At 46.6% G+C, this 25,879-nt stretch overlaps 2 protein-coding genes across 2 annotated transcripts in view; one reads left to right on the forward strand and one right to left on the reverse strand.

Annotated features, from left to right (window-relative positions):
* Positions 1 to 24,299, reverse strand: part of LOC133162104 (potassium voltage-gated channel subfamily KQT member 2) — a 43,477-nt gene extending 19,178 nt beyond the window's left edge. The window contains exon 1 of the mRNA XM_061291054.1: positions 24,163 to 24,299. Within this exon, the coding sequence (XP_061147038.1) occupies positions 24,163 to 24,295 (133 nt within the window). The 5' untranslated portion in view covers positions 24,296 to 24,299. The remainder of the gene's footprint in view (positions 1 to 24,162) is intronic.
* An 83-nt stretch (positions 24,300 to 24,382) lies between these two features.
* matn4 (matrilin 4) overlaps positions 24,383 to 25,879 on the forward strand; it is an 81,204-nt gene continuing 79,707 nt past the window's right edge. The window contains exons 1-2 of the mRNA XM_061291045.1: positions 24,383 to 24,519; positions 24,723 to 25,479. Coding sequence (XP_061147029.1) covers positions 25,375 to 25,479 — 105 coding nt within the window. The 5' untranslated portion in view covers positions 24,383 to 24,519; positions 24,723 to 25,374. The remainder of the gene's footprint in view (positions 24,520 to 24,722; positions 25,480 to 25,879) is intronic.

Below are 25,879 nucleotides of genomic sequence, written 5' to 3' on the forward strand. Positions count from 1 at the left end.
GAGTGACACAGATGGCGTTATTTATGTAATAGTTATTTTTAAATAACTGAATGTTACGACAGGCCCGTTCTCAGCTCCTTGTTTGTGTTTGTCACGTTAGCATACCGTATCGTTTAGCCTGTTGTTGCTCGTTCATGTATGTTCTTGGTGTTGGATTTTATCGAATAAATTGCCCCCCAAAATGCGACTTATACTCCGGAGCGACTTATATATGTTTTTTTTTTCACTTTTTTGGGCATTTTATGGCTGGTGCGACTTATACTCCAGAGCGACTTATAGTCCGAAAATTACGGTATATAAGCAATAATGTTATCAAACTATCTGTGCACTCTAAATCGTTAAATCCATCGATCAAATTCCTCGTCCTTTGTCAACAACGGCGCGCGTGCACTCTGACGTCAGCCTGGTCGTTATTACACAGATCTAGTATATAACTATATTGTAGCGTTAACAAAGTACAAGGAAAGACGTTGGCTTGGTAAACGGCTCTTTATTTAACAAAACAAACTTCCAGGCGTGTGGCGGCGTGGACTTCCAGCCACGGAGGTGGAAGAGAGATCCATAGAATAGGACCGGGCGTGCGTAAAAGCCATGACCGAGCCCCATCCACCGTCCCCGGACAGCCACCTGGCCGAGCGCCGGCCCCTGACTTCTATCCACGGAGGTGAAAGAGAGCTCCGTAGAGTAGGACCGGGTGTGCGTAAAAGCCATAATAGTTTTTCAAACCTTCTGTGTCACTCCAAATCCTTAAATCCTTCAACTTCGTGATCAAGCTTTGTCCTTTTTGTAAACAACCGCCGCGCTACGCCGAGCTGCTGACGTCACTTGAAATTTAAATTACAGTAATCCCTTGCTACATCGCGGTTTCACTTTTTTTTTTTTGAAAGTTTTTGAAAAAAATCACATACAAGTCGCTCCTCATTATAAGTCGCCCCCCCCACCCAAACTATGGAAAAAAAAAACGCGACTTATAGTCCATAAATTACGGTAATGTCATTTTGTTTTGTTTCATTTTCATTTGTTTTCGAATAATGTCATTTTGGTCTTACCGCTGCCACATTTTCTGGAGTTCTGGCGGTGTGAGGCCGGATGGTTGATTTTAGTTTTCAACGCTGATCCGGCTCTGAAGTTAGCAACCCATAACAAGATAGTGTTTCGAGCAGGTACAGGATCATGTCTACGAAGTCTGACGTACGGAACACTCGTTGTGTTGCAGTTAAGAGATTTATTCTGGATAAACGTTTCCAAAATGAAAGCGCAATGCTCACCGGTCCAATTCATTAGCAACTGAAACGAAACAAATTGTTTTTGCATTTTATTAAACCTACAAATGTGTCAGATCATTTTGCCAGACCCTATTAATACGTTGTATAAATGACATACGTGTGCACTCGTGTGCGTGACGTGGTTTTAGAACTGTTTTATTATTATAATAACAACTTTTCTATAACAAGGTACAAGTGTACATACTGTAAATATGTTACTATTTATATACTTTTATTATTAGAACATTTTTTATAACAAGGTACAATATTGTACATATGTTTTTAGAACTCTTATTATTATAACAACTTATTATAACAGTCATTGCGGGAATGAACTCACGGTGGCAAGACCGGCAAGTGTACCCCTATACCAGGGGTGTCCAAACTTTTTGCAAAGCAGGCCAGATTTGATTAGATGAAATTGTATAGGGGCCGACCATTTGCACCGACATTCCTCGAACCATTGTAAATGAACTTGTAAATATGTATAGTGCCTTGCGAAAGTATTCAGCCCACTTGAACCTTTCAACATTTCGCCACATTCCAGGCTTCAAACATAAAGAATAAAATTGTATTTTTTTGTCAAGAATCAACAAGTGGGACACAATCGTGAAGTGGAATGAAATTTATTGGATAATTTAAACTTTTTTAACAAATAAAAAACTGAAAAGTGGAGCGTGCAATATTATTTGGCCCCTTTATTTTCAGTGCAGCAAACTCACTCCAGAAGTTCAGTGAGGATCTTTGAATGATCCAATGTTGTCCTAAATGACTGATGATGATAAATAGAATGCACCTGTGTGTAATCAAGTCTCCGTATAAATGCACCTGCTCTTTGAGAGTCTCAGGGTTCTGTTTAAAGCGCAGAGAGAACCATGAAGACAAAGGAACACACCAGGCAGGTCCGAGATACTGTTGTGGAGAAGTTTAAAGCCGGATTTGGATACAAAAAGCTTTCCCAAGCTTTAAACATCTCAAGGAGCACTGTGCAAGCAATTATATTGAAATGGAAGGAGTATTAGACCACTGCAAATCTACCAAGAATCTACCATCCCTCCAAACGTTCATCTCAAACAAGGAGAAGACTGATCAGAGATGCAGCCAAGAGGCCCATGATCACTCTGGATGAACTGCAGATAACTACAGCTGAGGAGGGAGAGTCTGTCCATAGGACAACAATCAGTCGTGCATTGCACAAATCTGGTCTTTATGGAAGAGTGGCAAGAAGAAAGCCATTTCTCAAAGATATCCATAAAAAGTCTCGTTCAAAGTTTGCCACAAGCCACCTGGGAGACACACCAAACATGTGGAAGAAGGTGCTCTGGTCAGATGAAACCAAAATCAAACTTTTTGGCCACAATGCAAAACGGTATGTTTGGCGTAAAAGCAACACAGCTCATCACCCTGAACGCACCATCCCCACTGTCAAACATGGTGGTGGCAGCATCATGGTTTGGGCCTGCTTTTCCAAAACATAAAGCCAAATCTACAATGGAATGGTTCACAAATAGACGTAGCCAGGTGTTAGAATGGCCAAGTCCAGACCTGAATCCAATCGAGAATCTGTGGAAAGAGCTGAAGACTGCTGTTCACAAACGCTCTCCATCCAACCTCACTGAGCTCGAGCTGTTTTGTAAGGAAGAATGGGCAAGAATTCCAGTCTCTCGATGTGCAAAACTGATAGAGCCATACCCCAAGCGACTTGCAGCTGTAATTGCAGCAAAAGGTGGCGCTACAAAGTATTAGCGCGAGGGGGCCGAATAATATTGCACGCCCCACTTTTCAGTTTTTTATTTGTTAAAAAAGTTTAAATTATCCAATAAATTTTGTTCCACTTCACGATTGTGTCCCACTTGTTGTTGATTCTTGACAAAAAATTAAACTAGCCTTGCTATCTGTTAGCCGTGCTAGCCACCATCAACCTACACAGCAGCCCAACTGCCACCAGACTGCTGCAGCCTGCCACCTGGCCTCAGCAGCCCACCTACCATCCGGTTACTGCAGCCTACAGCTGTTACCATCAGACTAAAGGGGCCCAGCTACCATTAGGCTACTGCAGCCAATAGCTACCTCCAGGCTACTGAAACCTGCAGTAGCTACCACCAGACTACAGACTGCAGACGCCCAGCTACCTACCACTAGGGTACGGTAGACTAGAGTAGTTACCTCCGGACTACAGATGCCCAGCTACCACCAGGCCGCTGTAGCTTACAGTAGCCACCCCCAGGCTGCATAAGCCACCAGGCTGCTGCAGCCTACAGTTGCCACCACTGGATTACAGAGGCACAGCTACCACCACGCTATTTCAGCCCAGCTGTGATTTTCGGCAAGCTAATCCAACTCAAGAGGCCCAACCTTAGGGCCTCCATCAAGGAGAGGCCTTGTGTGCATGCTAACACTAGCATGTCTGTCAGGACATCACCCCCGGACCACCTCACGCTGGCCGAGCTGTCCCATGGATTACTCAATCTACAGAAGCAAGTTTCCCTCTTGACCTCCACCCTCCTCCAAGATCCAACCCAAGCTGACACCCTGCTCCTGGGGCGACAAGTCTGCAATGCTGCTGCAGTGGAGGAGCCACCGCAGAGCCCTTGCTCCACAGCCCGTCGCCAATCAGAGCTCTGGATGGAACCGCACATCAACCGCAAGAGGGGGGGATGGGACTCACGCATCAGCACCTCACCCTCAGGTGACATCCCCACACACCCAAACCGTTTCAGGCTCCTGGCTGAGAAGGAGGCTCGTCTCCACTCACCCAGGGCCAAGAAGCCAAGAAGCTCCTTCTCCTCCACCCTCAAACCACCAATAGCCTTTCACTACACCCCCAATCCTAAGCGGTCCTCTCCCCCTACAAACTGGGAGAAGTTATTAGAACAGACTGGTCGCTGTGGGCTGTTTCAGGCACCTTCTCCCCCTTGCCATCCGCCTCTAACCCCCCCCCGGCCCTCCTCACCCCCACACCTCCCTCTTCACCCCGCCCTTCCACGCCCCCTGCCACTGCCCCCCTGGGAAGTACCGAGAGTACTCTCCCCTTCCCCTCATCAACCGCCATCACCCTTGCCAACCCCGTACCCCCTACTGTAGCCTTCCCCAAAACCTGGCCCGCTAACGGCAGGACAACCAGCAGAGCATCCACCATCCACAACCCACCTCCTTGGCAGACACGGCGATGTCATAACCCCCGCCCCACCGTTTTCTACCCACTACCATTCCAGCCACACTCCTGGCCATTTCAACGCAGGCCAGCTCTCCTCCCTACCCCTCCCTACCCACCGTCCTCTCTGCCGCGTGCCCTAACAAGCCACTGGCCAGCTCACTGTAGACCAGCTCTCCTCCCTACCCACCATCTTCTCTGCCGCATGCCTCAACATGCCACTGGCCAGCTCACTGTAGACCAGCTCTCCTCCCTAACCCTCCCTACCCACCATCTTCTCTGCCGCACGCCTCAACACGCCACTGGGCAGCTCACTGTCGACCAGCTCTCTTCCCAACCTCCCGCTACCCACCACCTTTCCTCCCACCCCCTCCCTGTCACCCCCTTTTCAAGCCCTCACTTCCCCGACCCCTCCCACCACACCACGCTCAGAGCCACCAGCAATCTGACAGGACACGGACCGCAGCCCTGCCGGCACCAAACTGTCTACCCACCCATACGCGCGTCCCCTCTGTGCTGGTGGTTGGATCCTCAATGGTACGCCACGTTTCCCTCCCCAAAGCTGAGACCCACTCATTCTCCGGAGCCAAGGTCCTCGACATCAACACCCGCATCCCCCAACTGACAGCTCACCGTCCACAGATCTCCACTGTCATCATACACATCGGGACCAATGACATCAAACTCCACCAGTCAGAGACGCTCACACACCATTTTCGCACACTCATCTCCACCGTTTCTGCAACTGGTAAGGCCTTCATTATCTCCGGCCCCTTTCCATCCCCACGATTCACCGACACCCAGTTCAGTCGGATCCGTGATCTACACATCTGGCTCCAGGCCCATTGCACCGCCAACAAGATCCCCTATACCAATAACTTCTTAACCTTCTGGAAACAGCACAATCTTTTTGCAAGGGACGGTTTACACCTTAACCAGGCGGGGGCACGGCTGCTCTACCTCTCCATGGAGCTCACTCTGGAATCCCTGGACTGGCTCCATGAGTCGTGACGCGAGGATAGTCCAATCCATTCTCTCCCTCACAACAACAGTTCACCTCCCCTCAGACCTCGGACTAACCAAGATCCTCCGGCCCCCCCACACGCTCGTCCTCACACATGGCCCCTTTATTCCACCCCCCCAACCTTCACCAAAGGAAAATCCACACCACTGTCACACACTACCTTCCCACTGCAAAAAATTCATGTCCACACTTCTAGAGTATCCACCACCGGCTATCGATCTCAGGCACAATTAACCAATCATAATAACCTCATAAATATCCCACTAAACCCTAGCCCAAAACTACATGCCTCTGGAGTTCGCTCCCAGCCCATCACGCAATCTTATTCCAGTCAAACAGATGCCGGCACCCAATCTAGCACCCATAATAACGTACAAATGACAAAACGGAAAAATAAGTATCACATAAAACAAATTAAAACCATATCCCAATTAAGCAATATTAAAGGTTTTAAAATATGACATCTCAATGCAAGAAGCATCACATCAAAGCTTGATGAAATAAAAATACTCACTGAACAAGGCAAAGCACATCTTCTCATCATTACAGAATCGTGGCTTTCTCCTATCACACCAGACTCGTTTATCTCCATAGACAATTATCAACTACACAGAAGAGACCGGCCAAATAAACCTGGTGGTGGTATTCTATTACTAGTATACAAATTATATGCACACACAGTAACCCCAATCACAACAGAAACTGAAACAATGCAACTGGTCATCAGCTTTACCAACCAACATGGAATCACAGTTATTGCCAGTTACAGGCCGCCAAACACAAACCCCACAGATTATATTAAAAATCTATCCAATATTATAAAAAATATAAAAACAAAGGAATATATCATAATTGGCGACTTGAACTTAGACTACAAAGACAAATCATCCAAACCTCTAAAAAGCATGGCAGAAAAATTAAGACTCCACCAACTGATAAAAGAACCAACTAGAATATGTCACACTCGCAGCTCTATTCTTGATCTCATCTTACCTAATCAACCCGCAAAATATAGCATATCAGGAGTCATCCACGTAGCTGTATCAGACCATTGTCTCATATACACAGTTAGGAAAAACCCAAAACCTCGGAAAAATCATCAACAGTGCACTATTTCAAATATACCAAGATCTAAGCTACCACAGTATGAAACTGAAATAAAGAATATTGATTGGAGCAATCAACTAGCACTCACCGACCCAGAACAAATCTTAGCAGATTTCCAGAATCTTACAGAAGCCATACGGAAAAAATACACTACTACCAGAAAACTAAGTCGACGACAGAATAAATTACCATGGATAAACTCAGATATTCTCAATCTAATCGCACAGAAAACCACTGCACTGAAATTGTATAGGTCAATAAAAACTATTGAAAATAAAACAGCTCTCACACATCTTTGAAATAAATGCACCTTAGAGATAAGTAAGGCTAAAACCACTTACTTCCAGAAGCAAATCATTCAGGCCGCCACGAACCCCAAAATCCTCTGGCAGACACTAAAATCCATCACTGGGCAAATTTATGAAAATACAAACAACAACATAAAAATATCTTTACAAAATACACTCACTGTACAAAAGGCTGTAACATCGTTTGCATGTTGGGTTGTTCTATGTGCATGTCTGTGTTGGCAGCGGCTCTGCCTTGTGTTCCCGCTCCGCATGTCACGTGATTCCATGGGGTGACGCGGCGTTCTCTGCGCATGAGCAGGGCACTCCGGAAGAGAGCAGTTCGCGGTATGGTGGGGTAGAAGTTTTCTAGTTATAGTTGAAGCAAGTAAAAAAGCCGAGTTCATGACCAAAAGGTAAGCCCTAGATCGTTGTTGTCGTATAATAAGTATATTTGTTTGTATTTGTTGCCATCGTGTCAGTTCGGGTCCTTGTATGGCACTCTGAGCGGATTCGCGGACGAGAGACACTTTCCTGTTGCCGCCATTCCTGTTCCTCATTTCGATCACTAGAGGTCTCCCCAGACCATCCGATTGCCCACATTACGATGAGTGTCATTGAGATAAGTATAATGCGGCCACTCGTAGCGTTAGAATTCAACTATGTACGTTGGCAACGACGTTATTATACTGTATTTCCTTTAGGGTAATTTAAAGCATGTTTGCGCCATATTTGAAATATTTAGTTTGGGATTGTCTTTACCTTTATTCTTATTATTTGTTATTGCAGACTCCGCAATCATTCCGCAATTCTATCAATCTGCAATTCTGTTATGACCTTCGATCCTGCTACTCAATAAACCTGTCCATCCCTCCATCTACCTTTTGGCCATTCCCTGTGTCCAAACGTCCTTTGCTGCCTCCTGTATTCTGACCGATACACCATCTTGTACACTATATACCCCCAGATCTAGCGTACTATCCTCCCCAACATTGTGCGCCAAATCCTCCTTTACATTGTGGTCCTTCGAGCCGGATATAGTGTTCAGGATGGAGCAAGATCAAGAAAGACACCTGGATGTGAGGCCAAAACGTCGGACGCACCCCCCAGCTTGGATGCAGGACTTCGAGGTGGACTACGTGGGATATGAGCACAGCGGCCAACCACGTTGGGACTCGTTTACACCGACCCCAACCGGCAGACCGTCATACCCACAGCAGGGACTAGTCCAGACGATCTCCTTGCGTGCACCTCAATTTCACCCGGAGAGCTTCGAGGATGCTGCTCAGTATAGAGCCCCTCAGCTAGCCTCAAGCTTCACCCGGAGGAGGAATGCGGATGATAGAACCTTATCTGCACCTGTCCAGTCATACCAACAACAGCCAAACCAGGACCAGTACCACCCGAACCGCCACACCGTACAAGATGGGAATGCGGTTCTGCGTGAGACTCACGAAGCCATCCATGCCGGACTGAAGGAGCTAAATAAAGCCCGTAGTGACCTTCAGCAGCTGATTGACGTGGCCCACTCTCTAAGAATAGGCATGAGTCAAGTGAACATCCCTCTACCAGCATGTTCCAGTCCCAAACCACCTGATGGGGCCGTCACCACGAGCAACAGCTCGAGATTCACTGAGTCAGAGGAAGAGGAGGATTGGCCTGCTCCTCCGCCATGGCCTGAACCCGAGGAAGCCCTAAACGCCAACCTCAGTGCCTTGAATCTGGGAGCTCACCAGCTACCTCCTTACCCGACTCCACCGGAGACCAAGCCTCTACCCTACAGGCCTCAGCCACAACCAGCCCAATTCCGTCATCCACAGTTCATTCCTTCTAGCCGTGAGTCCTCCCACGTTCCTCCTGTACCGCCATGTAACTTACCCTTACCTCTAGGAGCACCCCCAACTGGTCAATCACATCTTCAAGTGCCACACTCTCACAGAACCACCCCTTACATGCAACCTCCATACCCAGAGCCAGTGTACAGAGGACCCCAACCGACCATTCCCAAGTTCACTTTCCCGGACCCTAGTGAGTTCGCCCGGCTACGTATAGCATTAGAGAACCTCCTCCCCTCCAATGCTACAGAACTCTTCAAGTATCAGGTACTAGTAGACCATCTTAAGTTAGAAGAGGCCAAACTGATATCTGACGCCTATCTAAACTCTCCAACCCCCTACACGGACACCATGACAGCTCTCTATGACAAATATGGTCAACCTCATCAGCTTGCCCTAAAGAAGATATCCAGCGTCCTGGACGGCCCAGAGGTCAGGCGGGGTGATCCAATGGCGTTCCAGAAATTTGCCCTTCAAATACAATCACTGGTGGGTCTCCTCCAGACCTTGGGCCACGAAGGAGAAGTTGAACTAAGTTGTGGCTCTCACGTAGCTCGCCTACTGAGTAAGCTTCCGCCTGAACAGCGAGCCGATTTCCGCCGTTCCCAGCCCACTCGATCTGGAGCCACATCCACCTTGCGGGACCTGTCAGAGTGGCTTCGCCACGAGTCATGGTGTCAGGACTTTGACGATCCTACCAGTAGCCGGAGCTCCAAGGAGAAGCAGAGCACTAAATGGAACATTCGTCCTGTGGCTAAGCAAACAGCAGTCCTGCATAGTAGCCAGGAGCCCTCAGTGAAACTAGTTAAAGAGAAACCTGTCAAAGGGAAAGACAAGTCCAAGGTATACTGTGCCTATTGTGAGAGTACAGACCACTACCTCAGCCAGTGTAGTGGTGTAGCCCAGCTCACCAAAGACGAGCTGAAGAGGTGGATCCAAGAGCACAAGCGGTGTTGGCGCTGTGCCCGCCGACACTTCGCCGCTCAGTGCGACCTCAAGAAACCCTGTAACCTTTGTCAAGGCAAGCACCTTCTCGCTCTCCACGAGATTAACATAAGACCTGAGAAAGTTAAGGATGACTCACCTCCAAAGGCTGAAAGCTGCCTGACTACCTGTGCCTCCGAGTCCTTCTACCTTGACCGACCACATGTGGGGAACCGAGTCATGTTGAAGGTGGTGCGAGTACACGTGCACTATGGTAGTCAGAAGTTAGACACCTACGCTATACTGGATGATGGGTCTGAGAGGACTATGCTGCTCCCCACCGCTGCTAAGTCCCTAGCCCTTAACGGCGCTCCCGAAGACCTCCCACTGCGCACAGTGCGCTCGGACATCCAAGTCTTGCATGGCCATACAGTGTCATTCCGGGTCTCCTCTCCCACCAACCCTAATATTATGTTTAAGATCACTGATGCCTTTACAGCCAGCCATCTTAATCTAGCCCCACATAGCTACCCAGTTAGCCACCTACAGAGGAAGTTCAAGCACCTGCGTGGAATCCCTATTCCTACCTTCCGAGAAGTAAAGCCCTTGCTTCTCATAGGTTCCGACCAGCCCCACCTCGTAACCCCCATCGAGCCTGTCAGGCTTGGTCCTCATGGTAGCCCAGCAGCTGTCCACACTAGACTGGGGTGGACCTTGCAGGGCCCGTGTCAGTCGACGGGGCGGCCAGCTCACCCAGCTCAATGCCTGTTCACCTCTGTTCCACCACCCATGGATGATCTCTACAGGCATGTGGAGAGACTCTGGCAAGTGGATACAGTCCCCTACAGGCCAGAGAGGGAAGTGACACGATCCAAGCAGGATCAGCAAGCCATAGCCCTGCTGGAGACGAAGACAGGACGTACCGAGGTGAGTGGCATCCTTAGATACGCTACTCCCCTGTTACGCCATGCGGCTATGCCACTATTGCAAGCGCCGAAAGAATCAGTTATGGCCCTGCTGCGCAGCACCGAAAGACGCCTCCTTAAGAACCCGGAGCAGCGACAAGCATACCAAGCAGAGATGCGGAAACTCATCGAGTCAGGCGCAGTGCAGGAAGTTAGCGAGGACACCTCATCAACGGAGAGCTGGTTTATCCCCCATCACCTCGTGACCCATAACGGGAAGAACCGCCTCGTCTTTAACTGTTCTCATCAATTTTTGGGCCAGTCCCTTAATCAGTTCCTCCTACCAGGCCCCACTCTAGGTGCCTCACTGCTAGCGGTCCTATTGAGGTTCCGAGAAGGTCCCATTGCAGTTAGTGGGGACATTAAAGGGATGTTCCACCAGGTCCGTCTCCTCCCTGAGGATCGCCCCCTTCTGAGATTCTTATGGCGAGACCTAGAGGTAGAACAACCACCCAAGATCTTTGAATGGCAGGTCCTCCCCTTTGGGACCACCTGTAGCCCATGTTGTGCGACATACGCCCTGCAAAGCCATGTCAAGGATCCCAGTAAGTCAAACGATGACATGAGGTTCTCCGTGGAGCACTGTTTCTATGTCGACAACTACCTGCAGAGTGTGGCTACACCCAGCGAAGCAAAGGGTCGGGTGGACCGGCTCAGGAAACTCCTCGCCTCGGGCGGCTTCGAATTGCGACAGTGGGCTTGCAATGACCCAAATGTTCTCAGCCACCTACCTTCAGAGCTCAGATCCACCAGTCTAGACCTGTGGCTAGCCCAAGATAAGTCCAACCCGTTTGAGTCGACCCTGGGCCTCAGCTGGAACTGGCAGGCAGACTCCCTAGGCTACAAGCAGCGGTTAGTCCCTTACGAGGTACCAACCTTGAGGAACATTTATAGAGTCCTAGCCTCACAGTACGATCCATTGGGATACCTGCTGCCATTCTCCATTCGCGCCAAGCTCATCCTAAGACAGCTGTGGGACAAGCAGCGAGGTTGGGACGATCCTAACCTCCCTCCTGACCTGCTACAGGCTTGGTCCTGTTGGGAGGCGGAGCTCAAGCATCTGCCGGACATTACCATGCCACGTCCGTATGCGCCTGCGGATAGCCACCGCGAAGGGACCACTCGGCAAGTGCACATCTTTGCTGACGCCTCAGAAAAGGCCTACGGGGCTGTAGCCTTCCTCCGAACCGAAGACAACCAGGGTAAGGTACATTTATCCTTTGTTCTGGCTCGCTCCCGCATAGCCCCTAAGCGTGTGCATTCTGTACCTCGCCTTGAGCTGTGTGCGGCTCTTGTAGCAGCGCAGTTGGCTTCCACCCTCAAGAAAGAGCTTGCTCTCCCAGTACACAGCACAGTATTGTGGTCTGACTCTACCACTGTACTCACCTGGCTACACTCGCAATCCTGTCGATACAAGGTGTTTGTAGGGTCAAGAGTAGCTGAGATCCAGGAGCTTACGGAAGGCTTTGTTTGGCGCTACGTAGACTCAGACAACAACCCTGCCGACGACCTGACAAGAGGGAAGACATTGATATCCCTGTTGGAGCCCAATCGATGGTCACAAGGACCCGCCTTCCTTCAACAGGGTCCAACCACCTGGCCAGAAATGCCACACGGTATTCCACCTGATGATGCCGCTGAACTAAGGAAAGGTACGTTCTGTGGGTCCACCGTCACCTCACCTGACATTGCCATTCTACAAGACAAGACGTGCAACACCTGGCAGGAACTCATGGACGCTACTGCAAGGGAGCTTCATGGCCAGGCCCCTCCGATCTACTCACCTACCGCTGCAGAATACCGACAAGCTGAAGTACTCATCCTTCAACGAGCCCAGAAACAATCCTTCCCAGACGATTGTGCTCAGCTGTCTGCAGGGAAGCCTGTTAAAACTTCGAGTCGACTTCTTACTCTAGCGCCAGTCATCGACACCTCCATCGACCTAATCAGAGTAGGAGGCCGGTTACGCCGTCTAGAGGGCCAGAACGAGGTCACCCCACACCCTATCGTCCTCGACGCCTCACACCCTGTGACCCGCCTGCTCATAAAGAAATATGACCAGGACCTTAAACACCCAGGGCCAGAGCGAGTCTTTGCAGAGTTGCGGAGGACCTATTGGATCATTCACGGCCGTGAAGCAGTTCGTCGCTATCAACGTTCCTGTGTAGATTGTCAGCGCTGGCGGGCCAAGCCTTCCATACCTAAAATGGCTGACCTCCCAACCGCACGCCTCCAGTTGCATAAACCTGCCTTCCACGCCACTGGCATGGACTGTTTCGGTCCCATGTTAGTAAAGGTTGGACGACGCCATGAGAAACGCTGGGGTCTCATCTTCAAGTGCTTGACCACCAGAGCGGTACATCTGGACCTCATACGAAATATGGACACCGATGCTTTCCTGATGGCTTTGAGGCGATTCATTGCCAGAAGAGGAACCCCCTCGGAACTGTGGTCAGACCACGGGACCAATTTCAAGGGGGGAGAGAAGGAGCTTCGGGAAGCCTTCACAAGTATGTGTCCAACCCTACAAAGTCAACTCGCTCCACGTAAAATCAAATTCAACTTCAACCCCCCAGCAGCCCCTCACTTTGGTGGAGTATGGGAGAGAGAAGTACGAGCAGTCAAGTCTGCACTCCGCACCTGTCTAGGTACTGAGCCTATCCATGAGGACGTCCTCTCCACCGTCCTGTTGGAAGTGGAGGCCATTCTCAACTCAAAACCTTTGGGCTATGTGTCTGCTGACCTGTCTGACGTCGACCCCGTGACCCCCAATAGCCTCCTACTGGGGCGGCCTGATGGATCACTCCCCCAGATCGTCTACCCGAAGAGCGAAATCCTGAGCCGAAGGCGCTGGCGGCACTCCCAAGTCCTTGCCGACCAGTTTTGGTCAAGATTCATCAGGGATTACCTACCGGGATTGCAAACAAGACAGAAATGGCAAGCCTCCCCCCCCGACCTCCTGGAGAAGTCAGTGGTCATGATCACCGAGCCACAGTTACCCCGTGCCATGTGGCCTATTGGTCATGTGACGAAGATTCATCGCAGTGACGATGGCCACATAAGGTCAGCTGATGTCGACATTAAAGGGCGGCAGTACACCCGACCAGTAGCTCGACTGGTGGTGCTACCAGCCCTCCCAGCGGAAGTGACTCAAGACTCTCATAAAGACTGATGAGCCTTTGTTTGAAACAAATGTGCCCTGCACATTTGGGGGCGGCTGTACAAAAGGCTGTAACATCGTTTGCATGTTGGGTTGTTCTATGTGCATGTCTGTGTTGGCAGCGGCTCTGCCTTGTGTTCCCGCTCCGCATGTCACGTGATTCCATGGGGTGACGCGGCGTTCTCTGCGCATGAGCAGGGCACTCCGGAAGAGAGCAGTTCGCGGTATGGTGGGGTAGAAGTTTTCTAGTTATAGTTGAAGCAAGTAAAAAAGCCGAGTTCATGACCAAAAGGTAAGCCCTAGATCGTTGTTGTCGTATAATAAGTATATTTGTTTGTATTTGTTGCCATCGTGTCAGTTCGGGTCCTTGTATGGCACTCTGAGCGGATTCGCGGACGAGAGACACTTTCCTGTTGCCGCCATTCCTGTTCCTCATTTCGATCACTAGAGGTCTCCCCAGACCATCCGATTGCCCACATTACGATGAGTGTCATTGAGATAAGTATAATGCGGCCACTCGTAGCGTTAGAATTCAACTATGTACGTTGGCAACGACGTTATTATACTGTATTTCCTTTAGGGTAATTTAAAGCATGTTTGCGCCATATTTGAAATATTTAGTTTGGGATTGTCTTTACCTTTATTCTTATTATTTGTTATTGCAGACTCCGCAATCATTCCGCAATTCTATCAATCTGCAATTCTGTTATGACCTTCGATCCTGCTACTCAATAAACCTGTCCATCCCTCCATCTACCTTTTGGCCATTCCCTGTGTCCAAACGTCCTTTGCTGCCTCCTGTATTCTGACCGATACACCATCTTGTACACTATATACCCCCAGATCTAGCGTACTATCCTCCCCAACATTGTGCGCCAAATCCTCCTTTACACTCACTACTGATCAGGAACAGATTGCAAATGCATTTAATAATTACTTCATCACCTCCATTAAAGAACTAACAGAACACTTTGATCCTCCGTTTCCACCCACACCTATAACTCCCTCATCAGACAAGCTAACCTTTTCTGAGATTACGCTCTCAGAGTTATCCAGTATTCTCAGCTCACTCAATAACTCAAAGGCCAAAGACATATATGAACTAAACACAGACTTCTACAAAACCCATGCCAGTAGCTTCCTACCCCTAATCCTCCATTTAATCAATCTCTGCATAAGACATTCCATATTTCCGACTGCGTGGAAGAAAGCAAAAATTACCCCCCTATTTAAATGAGACGACCGAACAACCCTATCCAACTACCGTCCCATATCAATCCTCCCACCTATATCAAAACTTTTAGAAAAAACCCTGTCAAAACAACTTATAGAACATCTTGAAACAAACAACCTTCTCAGCAACTCACAATTTGGCTTCCGATCAGCTCGTTCTACACTATCTGCACAGCTACTACTCACAGAATATATACGCACTTCTCTTAATAAAGGCCACATCACAGGAGCAGTCTTTGTCGATTTCCGTAAAGCCTTTGACACAGTTAATCACCAAATACTCCATAACAAACTAGCTTCCTTTCATCTCTCCCCCTCAGCGCTAACTATACTCTCATTTCTGACTTTCTTTGTGGCGCCGTTGTGTGGCAGCCTTGTGAGAGCCTATTGAGTTGCGCTCATGCCATCTGTGTGTCTTTTGTATACCCACTCTGTGGTATGGATACTGCTGGGGCCTGAATTTCCCCACCCCTGGGGATCAATAAATATTCAATCAATCAATCAATCAATCAATCAATCAATCATACCTCTCGGATAGAATCCAGGTTGTTAATATTGGTCAGGCCACATCTACTCCGTTACAATCTCCCACGGGTGTCCCCCAGGGCAGCATACTGGGCCCATTATTATTCATTATGTACATCAATGACATGCCTAACATATGCAAACAAACTCAAATCATATTATATGATGACGACACAGTAATTTTCACCTCAGATTCGAACATCGAAACCATAAACTCCAAACTTACTTCTGATCTCCAGCTCCTACATGACTGGCTAAAAGTAAACCATCTGACGATCAATATAAAAAAAACTGAAATAATGTATTTCCACTCCCCTAGGAAAAACATCTCCATAACTGTCCCCATTACTCTATCCGATCAAACTCTATTAGTCACAAACACATATAAATATCTTGGAGTGCACTTAGACTCCCACCTCACCTACAAAAAACATGTTAACACTCTCACTAATAAGATCAAACAGAAAATGTATGTCTATAACAAGATCAGGCCATATCTCACCTATAATGTCTCAAATATTTATCTACATTCTATCATACTGTCTAACCTATCATACTGTCTTCCCATTTGGTCTCTCACCACAAAAGAAACTCTGGATCCTATAGCCAGACTATACAATAGAGCATACAAAATACATGGCAGACTATCAATCTGGACCCATCACTGCAAGTCACTTGCACGCTCCAATGCACTAACCTTTCAGAATTACACAATTCTCATGGCAATAAAACTCTTCCATCAACTACATATAAATTCTTTCCCACCTATAGTTAATTCACTCATCCCAGGCCGTAATGAAAGACTGGCCCGCATCACCCGCTCAGTTACACAGGACCCAGCATACCAAAACAATTTTGGTCATAACTCATCTATCCGCACATCTATTTTAATCTGGAATAAGATACCCCTTCAAATCAGATCCGCCACCTCTATTATGCAATTTAAACGGCTATACACATATTTCTTAATAACAAACCAAACTTGCACCCATTAACAATATAAATATATATATATATATATATATATATATATATATATATATATATATTGTATTGAAATGTATGTAATGTTATAGGAACCTGCTGTAAAACAGTTCTTGAATTGAGTCAGGCCAGTCCATGAAACTTTGATGTTACATGTCGACCTTTCCTTTAAATAAACAACAAAAACAACTTTTATATCTTTATGTTTGAAGCCTGAAATGTTGCGAAATGTTGAAAGGTTCAAGGGGGCCGAATACTTTCGCAAGGCACTGTAAGTACCGTATTTTCCGCACTATTAGGCGCACTGGATTATAAAGCGCACCTTCAATGAACGGCCCATTTTAAAACTTTGTCCATATATAAGGCGCACCGGATTATAAGGCGCATAAAATAGCAGCTATAATGCAACAAACTGAGGTTGACTAGGGTTGCGGTATGCATCCACTAGCCAATAACCAACGAGCCCTCTGTAAACAATCGCGTTTCTCAAACGATGTACTATAAAATGATCGGAACTGACTAAAGTTCGATCTAACGCATTGGTACTACTTACCTATGTTTCCCTTCCATATCGATCCGTAGATTTACTCGAAACATTAATAGAGCAGCCTGTTTTGACATGAAATACCCTCGCGCGTATAGCAGCTATCATTATAGCATTAGCCATCCGCAATTTTCCATGAGCCTCAGCAAAGTGTAAACAATCGCGTTTCTCAAACGATCTCCTACAAAATGATCGGAACTGACTAAAGTTCGATCTAACGCATTGGTACTACTTACCTATGTTTCCCTTCCATATCGATCCGTAGATTTATTCGAAACATTAACAGAGCAGCCTATTTTGACATGAAATAGCCTCGCGCGTATAGCAGCTATCGTTATAGCATTAGCCATCCGCAATTTCCCATGAGCCTCAGCTTGAAATCTCCCATGAGCCTCAGCAAAGTGTAAACAATCGCGTTTCTCAAACGATCTCCTATAAAATGATCGGAACTGACTAAAGTTCGATCTAACGCATTGGTACTGCTTACCTATGTTTCCCTTCCATATCGATCCGTATATTTACTCGAAACATTAACGGAGCAGCCTATTTTGAAATGAAATAGCCTCGCGGGTACAACAGCTATTCAGTGACGCCCACTGACTACAGTTGCCGTAATGTTGGGAAGCGATGCGACCTTGTAATTTACTAGTCGTACTAAAACGTACTGAAACATTTTGGCAGAGCACTGTGTACAACCAGTATGGATCAACAAATTCAACAATTGATCCATATATATCTGCATTATAAGGCGCACTGTGGTTTTTTTCGTAAAATGTAAGTTTTTAGGTGCGCCTAATAGTGCGGAAAATACGGTATATCCTTTGCTGTCTGCAGATAGGTTGGTATTGCAAATGAGAATCTATTGTCAATTACACTACCAGAAAAGTTAAAGATTAAAATAATAATATATTAAATAAAAATGAAGAATTTTATGAAAGTTGAATGATTTTTTATTAGATGTTTTAAGTTTATTTTATTATTGTTATTGTTGTATTAATAAGAAGGGTGATATTGGTGTTTCGACTGCAGTAGACAGGCCAGGTGGCATCATGTCAGATTTTTAATCCAAATTAAACCATTCTCCATTTTATCTTTTTTATTTCAACTTCATACGCACACAAAATAATGATCCATAGTCTTTTTGTTGTTTGCGATCACTGTGAGTCGCGTAGTACTGTGTAGAGCAGGGGTCATAAAACTTAAACCGAGAGCTAGTTCCTGGGTACTGATTAAGGCAAAGGGCTACCAGTTTGACACACACTTCTGAAATAGCCTATTTCCTCAATTTGGCTTTCACTATGTGTTATTATTGTGACTTCCAGTTCACATGTATGTGTGATTTTAACAAGAATAGCAAAAATACAGTCAAACCTTGGTTTTTGACCACAATCCGTTCCAGAAGGCGGTTCGAGAAGCGAATTGATCGAATTCCCAATCTATTTTTCCCATGCCAAATAATGGAAAAAAATGTAATCCGTTTCAGGACCCAAAAAACCCCGCCTTTTTTAAGCATTTTCTCATTTGCGCATTTTTGTCCGATTGCGCAACTGCAGCGCACCGCCGAATGCACAAACGTAGCGCGTCGCCCACCCCGCAACTCCACCGCGCTGGTCGCGTTATTGTGACAAAGCCGTCGCTGAAATTTGGAAAATATTTTTAAAGTCCTGATGTACTTTCCAAAATTTAAGTGGACCTAAGTGCGCAGGGAGCTTAATTTTGTCCGACCGCGCAACTGCAGTGCACCGCCGACCGCGCAACTGCACCGCGCTGGTCGCATTATTGTGAGAGAGCCGTCGCTAAAATTTAGAAAATATCTTTAAAGTCCTGATGTACTTTCCAAAATTTAAGTGGACCTCAGTTCGCAGGGAGCTTAATTTGGTCTGATCGCGCAACCGCAGCGCGCCGGGCGCTCACTGTCGCATTGCTTTAAGAGCGTCTTTGTGTTTTAGGATGGCTTTACCGCTCCCACTTTCTTTCTTTGGAGGCATGATTAGGGGTTACCGTTTTTTTCCGTGTATAATGCGCAAAATTTAACTAATTTATTGTCCTAAAATCTGGGGTGCGCATTATACATGGGTACAATTTTTTTTTTTTTTTTTAAGAAAATCATGGTACAACAAAACCAACAACAGGACTGACCGACAAAGTCGTGGAACAAAAAGACAGGGTGACATTACCAAAGACAGGAACAGAAACCAAACAGACATCATGACAGTAACACATGCAATGATCCGACGGTGAGCGAGGGGCAGACAGGACTTAAATACAAAACACGTTACATTGATTGAGGTGACACAGGAAGGGAGGGGCGACACGAACGGAAACTATGGCAACCTAGACACATACCGTTTTTTTCCGTGTATAGTGCGCCCCCATGTATAGTACGCACCCCTAAAAATGGCATGCTGATGCTGGAAAAAAGCTTGTACCCATGTATAATACGCACCCAATTTTTATGAATTTTTAAAAAAAAAAAATTTTTTTTTTTTGTTTTTTTTTTTTAAGTCCCAATGATCGTCACACACGCAGGGAGGCAATGGGTCCCATTTTTATAGTCTTTGGTATGGTCTTAACTAGGCTGGATGTAATTTTTTTTGTTGGCGTTGATTTCTCCGACTGCCCGTAAACGCACCACCGCGCTCCGTGCGCGCACGGGACAGCAAACGAGCAGGTGATCGAGCAAGCGTCTGATACGAGAGCAATGCGGTCGCATGGAGCGTGTTTGAAGTGAACAGCAGAGACGAAAGGAACAAGGCAAAGTGTTGTGAAATAAAATATTACCTGTAATACGGATTTAGGTAGAGAACTGAACTCTCACTCTTTATATAGCTGACGTGTCTTGCGCATCCGTTCTGCGCATCTGTAATGGCGGCCTTCGTATGATATCCGGTTTGCGTGTGTGCGCGTGTGCGTGTGTGCGCGTGTGTGCGAGAGCGAGAGAGAGCGAGAGTGCGAGAGAGAACTCTCAACCGTAGCACGCCGCCGACCGCCCAACTGCACCGCGCTGGTAGCATTATTGTGACAGAGCCGTCGCTGAAATTTAGAAGATATTTTTAAAGTCCTGATGTACTTTCTAAAATTTAAGTGGACCTCAGTGCGCACTGCGCAGAGAGCTTAATTTGGTGCGGTCGCGCAACCGCAGCGCGCCGGGCGCTCACTGTCGCATTGCTTAAAGAGCGCCTTTGTGTTTTAGGATGAACAGCAGAGACCAAAGGAACAAGGCAAAGTGTTGTGAAATAAAATTTTACCTGTAATACGCATTTTGTTATTTGCTGATTGAAACTGCTAATTAAACTGTGAATTGAAACTAATAGGAAGAAAACAACTCTCGCTCTTAATATAGCTGACGTGTCTTGCGCATCTGTTCTGCGCATCTGTAATGGCGGCCTCCGTATAACGTCCGGTCCGCGATGGAGATTAAAAACAAACAATATTTGACAATAACACACCCTCAAGGATTGCACCCTCGCATCAAACGATGTGTCGTCAATTATGTATTTTACTGACTAAGTGTGTTGGCCAGGATGGCTGAATGCGATGCGCGATTGACGACAAACAAGAAGAAAGGTGAGTTTTATTTCGGGGGAGATTTGTCATGTCTCGTCCCCAGTTTTGCTATGTGTCTAGGTTGCCATAGTTTCTGTTCGCGTCGCCCCTCTCTTCCTGTGTCACCTCAATCGATGAAACGTGTTTTGTATTTAAGTCCTGTCTGCCCCTCGCTCACCGTTGGATCATTGCATGTGTTACTGTCATTCTGTTCCTGTCTTTTGTAATGTCACCCTGTCTTTTTGTTCCACGACTTTGTCGGTCAGTCCTGTTGTTGGTTTTGTTGTACCATGACTTTCTTTAAAAAAAAATAATAATAAATTAAAAAAAAAAAAATTAAATTTTTTTTTTCTTTGTACCCATGTATAATACGCACCCCAGATTTTAGGACAATAAATTAGGTAAATTTCGCGCACTATACACGGAAAAAAACGGTAGCAAAACTGGGGACGAGACATGACAAATCTCCCTCGAAATAAAACTTGAAATCACCTTTCTTCTTGTTTGTTGTCAATGGCGCATCGCATTCAGCCATAATTGATGACACATCGTTTGATGCGATGACGCAATCCTTGAGGGTGTGTTATTGTCAAATAGTGTTTCTTTTTTAATCTCCATCGCAAACCGGATATCACATGGAAGCCGCCATGACAGATGCGCAAGACACGTCAGCTATATACATAAAGAGCGAGACTTCAGTTCTAAATGCGTATTACAGGTAATATTTTATTTCACAAAACTTTGCCTTGTACCTTTCGTCTCTGCTGTCCACTTCAAACACGCTCCATACGAACGCAATGCTCTCGTATCAGACGCTTGCTCGATCACCTGCTCGTTTGCTGTCACAATGTATCCGACACAAATCCGAAACATTTGTTGCGGCTCCGAGTCACGACGAGGGGCAAGTTTTGGTTTCCAAGGGTGTTTTTATTCCTCTTCAACGTCTCTCCCATACAGAGCCGCCTTTTTCACATGTCCGCACTGATCACGGTGGTGCCTTTACGGGCAGTCGGAGAAATCAACGCCAACAAAAAAAAGATACATCCAGCCTAGTTAAGACCATACCAAAGACTATAAAAATGGGACCCATTGCCTCCCTGCGTGTGTGACGATCATTGGGACTTTTAAAAAATATATTAAAAATAAATAAATAAAAAAAATTGGGTGCGTATTATACATGGGTACAGGCTTTTTTCCAGCATCAACATGCCATTTTTAGGGTGCGTATTATACGTGGGGGCGCATTATACACGGAAAAGAACGGTAATACAATCCTCAAAGTAACGGAAATACAATAACAGCGGAGGCCGCGCGGTCGGGTTTTCAGGGTCCTTCCGGCTCATCTCGTGAGGTTCGACCTCCGAATTGCGTTCGACAACCGAAGCAAAAAAATATCAAACTTTTTGTTCGAATTCCGATTTGTTCGAGAACCGGGACGTTCAAAAACCGAGGTTTGACTGTAAAATAAATAGATGCAGCTCACGGACAAGTGCCAATTTTAGAACAGTCCCGCGGGCGACTCATGCAGTCCTCACGGGGGACCTGGTGCCCGCTGGCACCGTGTTGGTGACCCCTGGTGTAGAGTTTGTACGAAGTAGACAGCTCTCACCAGGAGTCCGTGTTTTTTTTTTTTTTTTGCCTTTCCCAGTGCAGCGTCACTTGCAGCGTCTCTTATTTTAGCGTCGCCTTAGTCCAGTGCTTCTCAATTATTTTCTGTTACGCCCCCCCCTTAGCAAGAAGAAAACTATTCGCACCCCCCCTCCCCACCGTGACTATCCTTACTTGTCTTGTAAGTCGTAAAATGTTGCACTGTCGCAAACGTCACAGAAGTAACAATGAGAGCGCCACTGCCCCCTGCTGGGAAGATGCGCAGTTACACTTTATTCTAGTACTGCAAAAAAAAAGCCTGTTCCCCAGGGTCACACGCGCCCCCCCAGGTATAGCACGGCGCCCCCCAAGGGGGGCGCGCCCCACTATTTGAGAAGCACTGCCTTAGTCCTTGGTGTACGGACATTTGAATGAGGAAGTGTCTGTCACTGATTATCTTGCAAACGAACACTCGCGTGAACAGGGAAGAAACGGGGGAGACACACTCGCAACCGATCATGAACGCTGGCTCATGTGCGCGTTCCCGTTCGGACGAGTTTAATTTCTGTGGCTCGCTCTGGGACGCGCAGGTACCCGCAACAGTGCCAGCGGGCCAATTATTATTGATTGTATGACTTCAGGCCGGTCTAAATTTAGACGCGTGCCGGACTCACCATCGAGCACTCGTCTTTGGTTTTTGTTTGTTAGTTTTGTTTTTTGATGTTTTTGAAACACACACACGCACACCGTCTATGCAGGAATCGGACTTATGATGAGGGCACACAAGACGAGTGCAGCCCCACACCTTCAGCGATCCCCAGCATCCGGTGTTGTGCTTGATTTGGTTCCCCCGTGAGATTTTGTTTCCCCTGCCGCGGGAGCGCGCACGCCTTATTTGGAAAGCAAAAAACCGATGTCGTACGGCGTCGTACGGCGTCAGCACTACGTTGTTTTCAATAAAAACATGAAGAACTCACGTTTGCGTCAGTCAATTTTAATTTTTATAAAGGATTATTCTCATTTGATGTCTTTAAATTTATCCGCGTTCTGCCATTGAAGCGGGGTGCGTTCAAAGACCAGTCGTACAGACGGAATACTCGTTCATTCACCAAAAAGCAACAATATAATTACGTGAGCTCTTTGCATAAACCTCAATGCAAAGAAACTCCTCTTTTTGGGTACAGGCTACAAGGAGTATATATTACAAAGGAGACTTTATTCTTAATTGTGATCATCATTCATCCATCCATTTTATTTTATTACTCAGGTATTTTCAAAGCAAATTAATATTGTTGCATTTATTAATTTGCTTTAACATGACAGCGCAATATAATTAAAAGCTGACACGATAGCAATGTCAAACGTGTTCATTTAAGAAAAAGCCACACATGTTTTGTGATCAAATCTTTCATAACGAGAATGATTTGAGTGAATTGATTTGGATGAATAATTGAGAAGAAATCTCAGTTCTGAAGGCTCCTTTTGTCCCAAGCAAAGTGACAGATGGTGGGGAGGGGGGATAAAAATTGTAACAAGAACTCTATAAAAAATGTCAAGTCGTCAGGATATGTTTACCCCCCCCCCCCCTTTTTTTTTATTTTGAGGTGAGTGCTGGACTCCAGCAGTTTTTTTTCTGTCTTCCTGGGGGTCCTTTCAGGTTGTGTGGAAAATTTGAACAGGTTTCTTCATTCCTAGGCCAAATTACAGGGGGGGAACAAATCCTCGCAGCTGCCCTGTGAGAATATGTTCCCCCCCCCTTATTTTGAGAACGGTGAGTGCTGGACTCCAGCAGTTTTTTTTCTGTCTTCCTGGGGGTCCTTTCAGGTTATGTGGAAAATTTGAACAGGTTCCTTCATTCCTAGGCCAAAAAGGCGTGCGCGCTCCCGCGGCAGGGGGAACAAAATCTCACGGGGGAACCAAATCAAGCACAACACCGGCTTTGCCATTTTACGGTCGATTGACGTCACGGCAACGTTGACCCTCGTCTGTTTTATCTATTGACAAGCTTATTGACGAAATTACCTGCAATGAGCAGAGCTCCGTCCCTGCTGGAATCCGTCCCGCCGGCTTCCAGGCCCACAAAGCCGACTTTCAACTTCTTCTGGTCGGCCTGCGCTCCGGGAAACACGCCGCCGTTCCGAGACTTCTGCACCATGACGGACCACCTGACCTTCGCACGGACAAGCCCGAGCTAGTGAGCGCGAGAGGCGGCGTATGGAGCTCCCAGGACGGCCTGGTCCGCATGAAGCATCGCCACCGATGTGGAGGAAGATGGATGAAGAGGATGCTGACAAAACAAATAAGGCCAAATTGAGGCGACTTCCCGCACAGACCGGAAGTGCAATGACGTCATTGGCTGCTATCAACTGAAAAAAATAGGTAAGATGAAAACAAGACAAAACACGTGTGTGTGTGTGTGTGTGTGTGTGTGCGCGTGTGTGTGCGCGTGTGTGTGTGCGTGTGTGTGTGTGTGCGTGTGTGTGTGTGTGTGTGTGTGTGTGCGTGTACTGCATGCGCGCGCAAAACGTATCAGTATCTGACCCTGTCACCTGGGCAACCTGCTGTCACCATAACATCCACAGAAAAGAACCTCAAGTGAAGAAAGACAGAAGGAGGCAATAAGGCAAAGGAGGAGGACATAACATAGGGGCGTGGGCGTTTGATGACATCAGAAAGCAGACTGATCAGGACATGAAGTTCTTTTGTTTTATTGTTCAAGTCATTCATAACAGTTAATTGTGATGAAGACCTATGGAAATAAGAGATAGTGTGAAAAAAATATGACAAAAATGATTGTGACAGTTTGTTTATTTATGCTGATCGATTGTTATGACTGATTGTGATGATCAATGATGATTAATGAGATCCTCCTCCTGGCGCATCCGCGTCAGACATGATGACGCAGAGGCGGTTAAGTGAGGCAATGCAGTTAGGTGACTGGAGTGTCACGTTTGCATGGTACCCACGCCGAGGTTCAGGATTGTTTAAACAGGGCGCAGTAAAAGTAGGTTGCGGGCCGAAGCTCGCTTGAGGCTTTCGTTAGTGAAATTACTGATCTGGTTGTAGGGAGGATGTGATATTTTAATACGACCTACATAGGTTTTATATTAACACATTTCCGATTGTTGGGAGCTGTTTTTTGATCGTTTTATGAAAATCAATGTTTGATTGCGAAACGCAACAGGCACTGCTGCAAAGGGGTCCTTGCTGCAGAACCAATCAAAACTCGTAACAATGTCACGTGACTGTATGTCGCCCAATGGCATTCCTCCAACTCAGGAACTAAGAAGGAAATATTGCCTCGGGTCTATTGACAACAACGGACTTTGTTCGCACTTGGTAAGTTCTTATTTAATATAAATTTGTATTGAAAACGGCTAAGGATAGCCCCGAGACTAAGAACGTGCAGTGTGAAAAGCCCTAAAATGTGATAGGATGTTAGGAGTCATCAGCAGTTTATATGCAGTCAATTTTGACTTCAGAGATTACACATGACTGATTTACGTTACAGAGAGTAGCTACAGTAACTCCTGGTTTTGCCTTACCGTCTTTCTCAGATAATAATCTAACAATCTAACACGCCCACTTCCTTCTCAGCCCAGACTCCCAACACTTTTCAGGCTCGGACGATTTTGTTTTCTCCAGCGTGGAACTCATTTCCCTGATTCTAAAGTAAGCTCTATAATGTTATGTGTGGTGTCCCACAGGGATCGGTACTCGGACCAATTCTATTTAATAT

The sequence above is a fragment of the Syngnathus typhle genome, linkage group LG11 (genome assembly GCF_033458585.1).
Source record: "Syngnathus typhle isolate RoL2023-S1 ecotype Sweden linkage group LG11, RoL_Styp_1.0, whole genome shotgun sequence".
NCBI lineage: Eukaryota > Metazoa > Chordata > Actinopteri > Syngnathiformes > Syngnathidae > Syngnathus > Syngnathus typhle.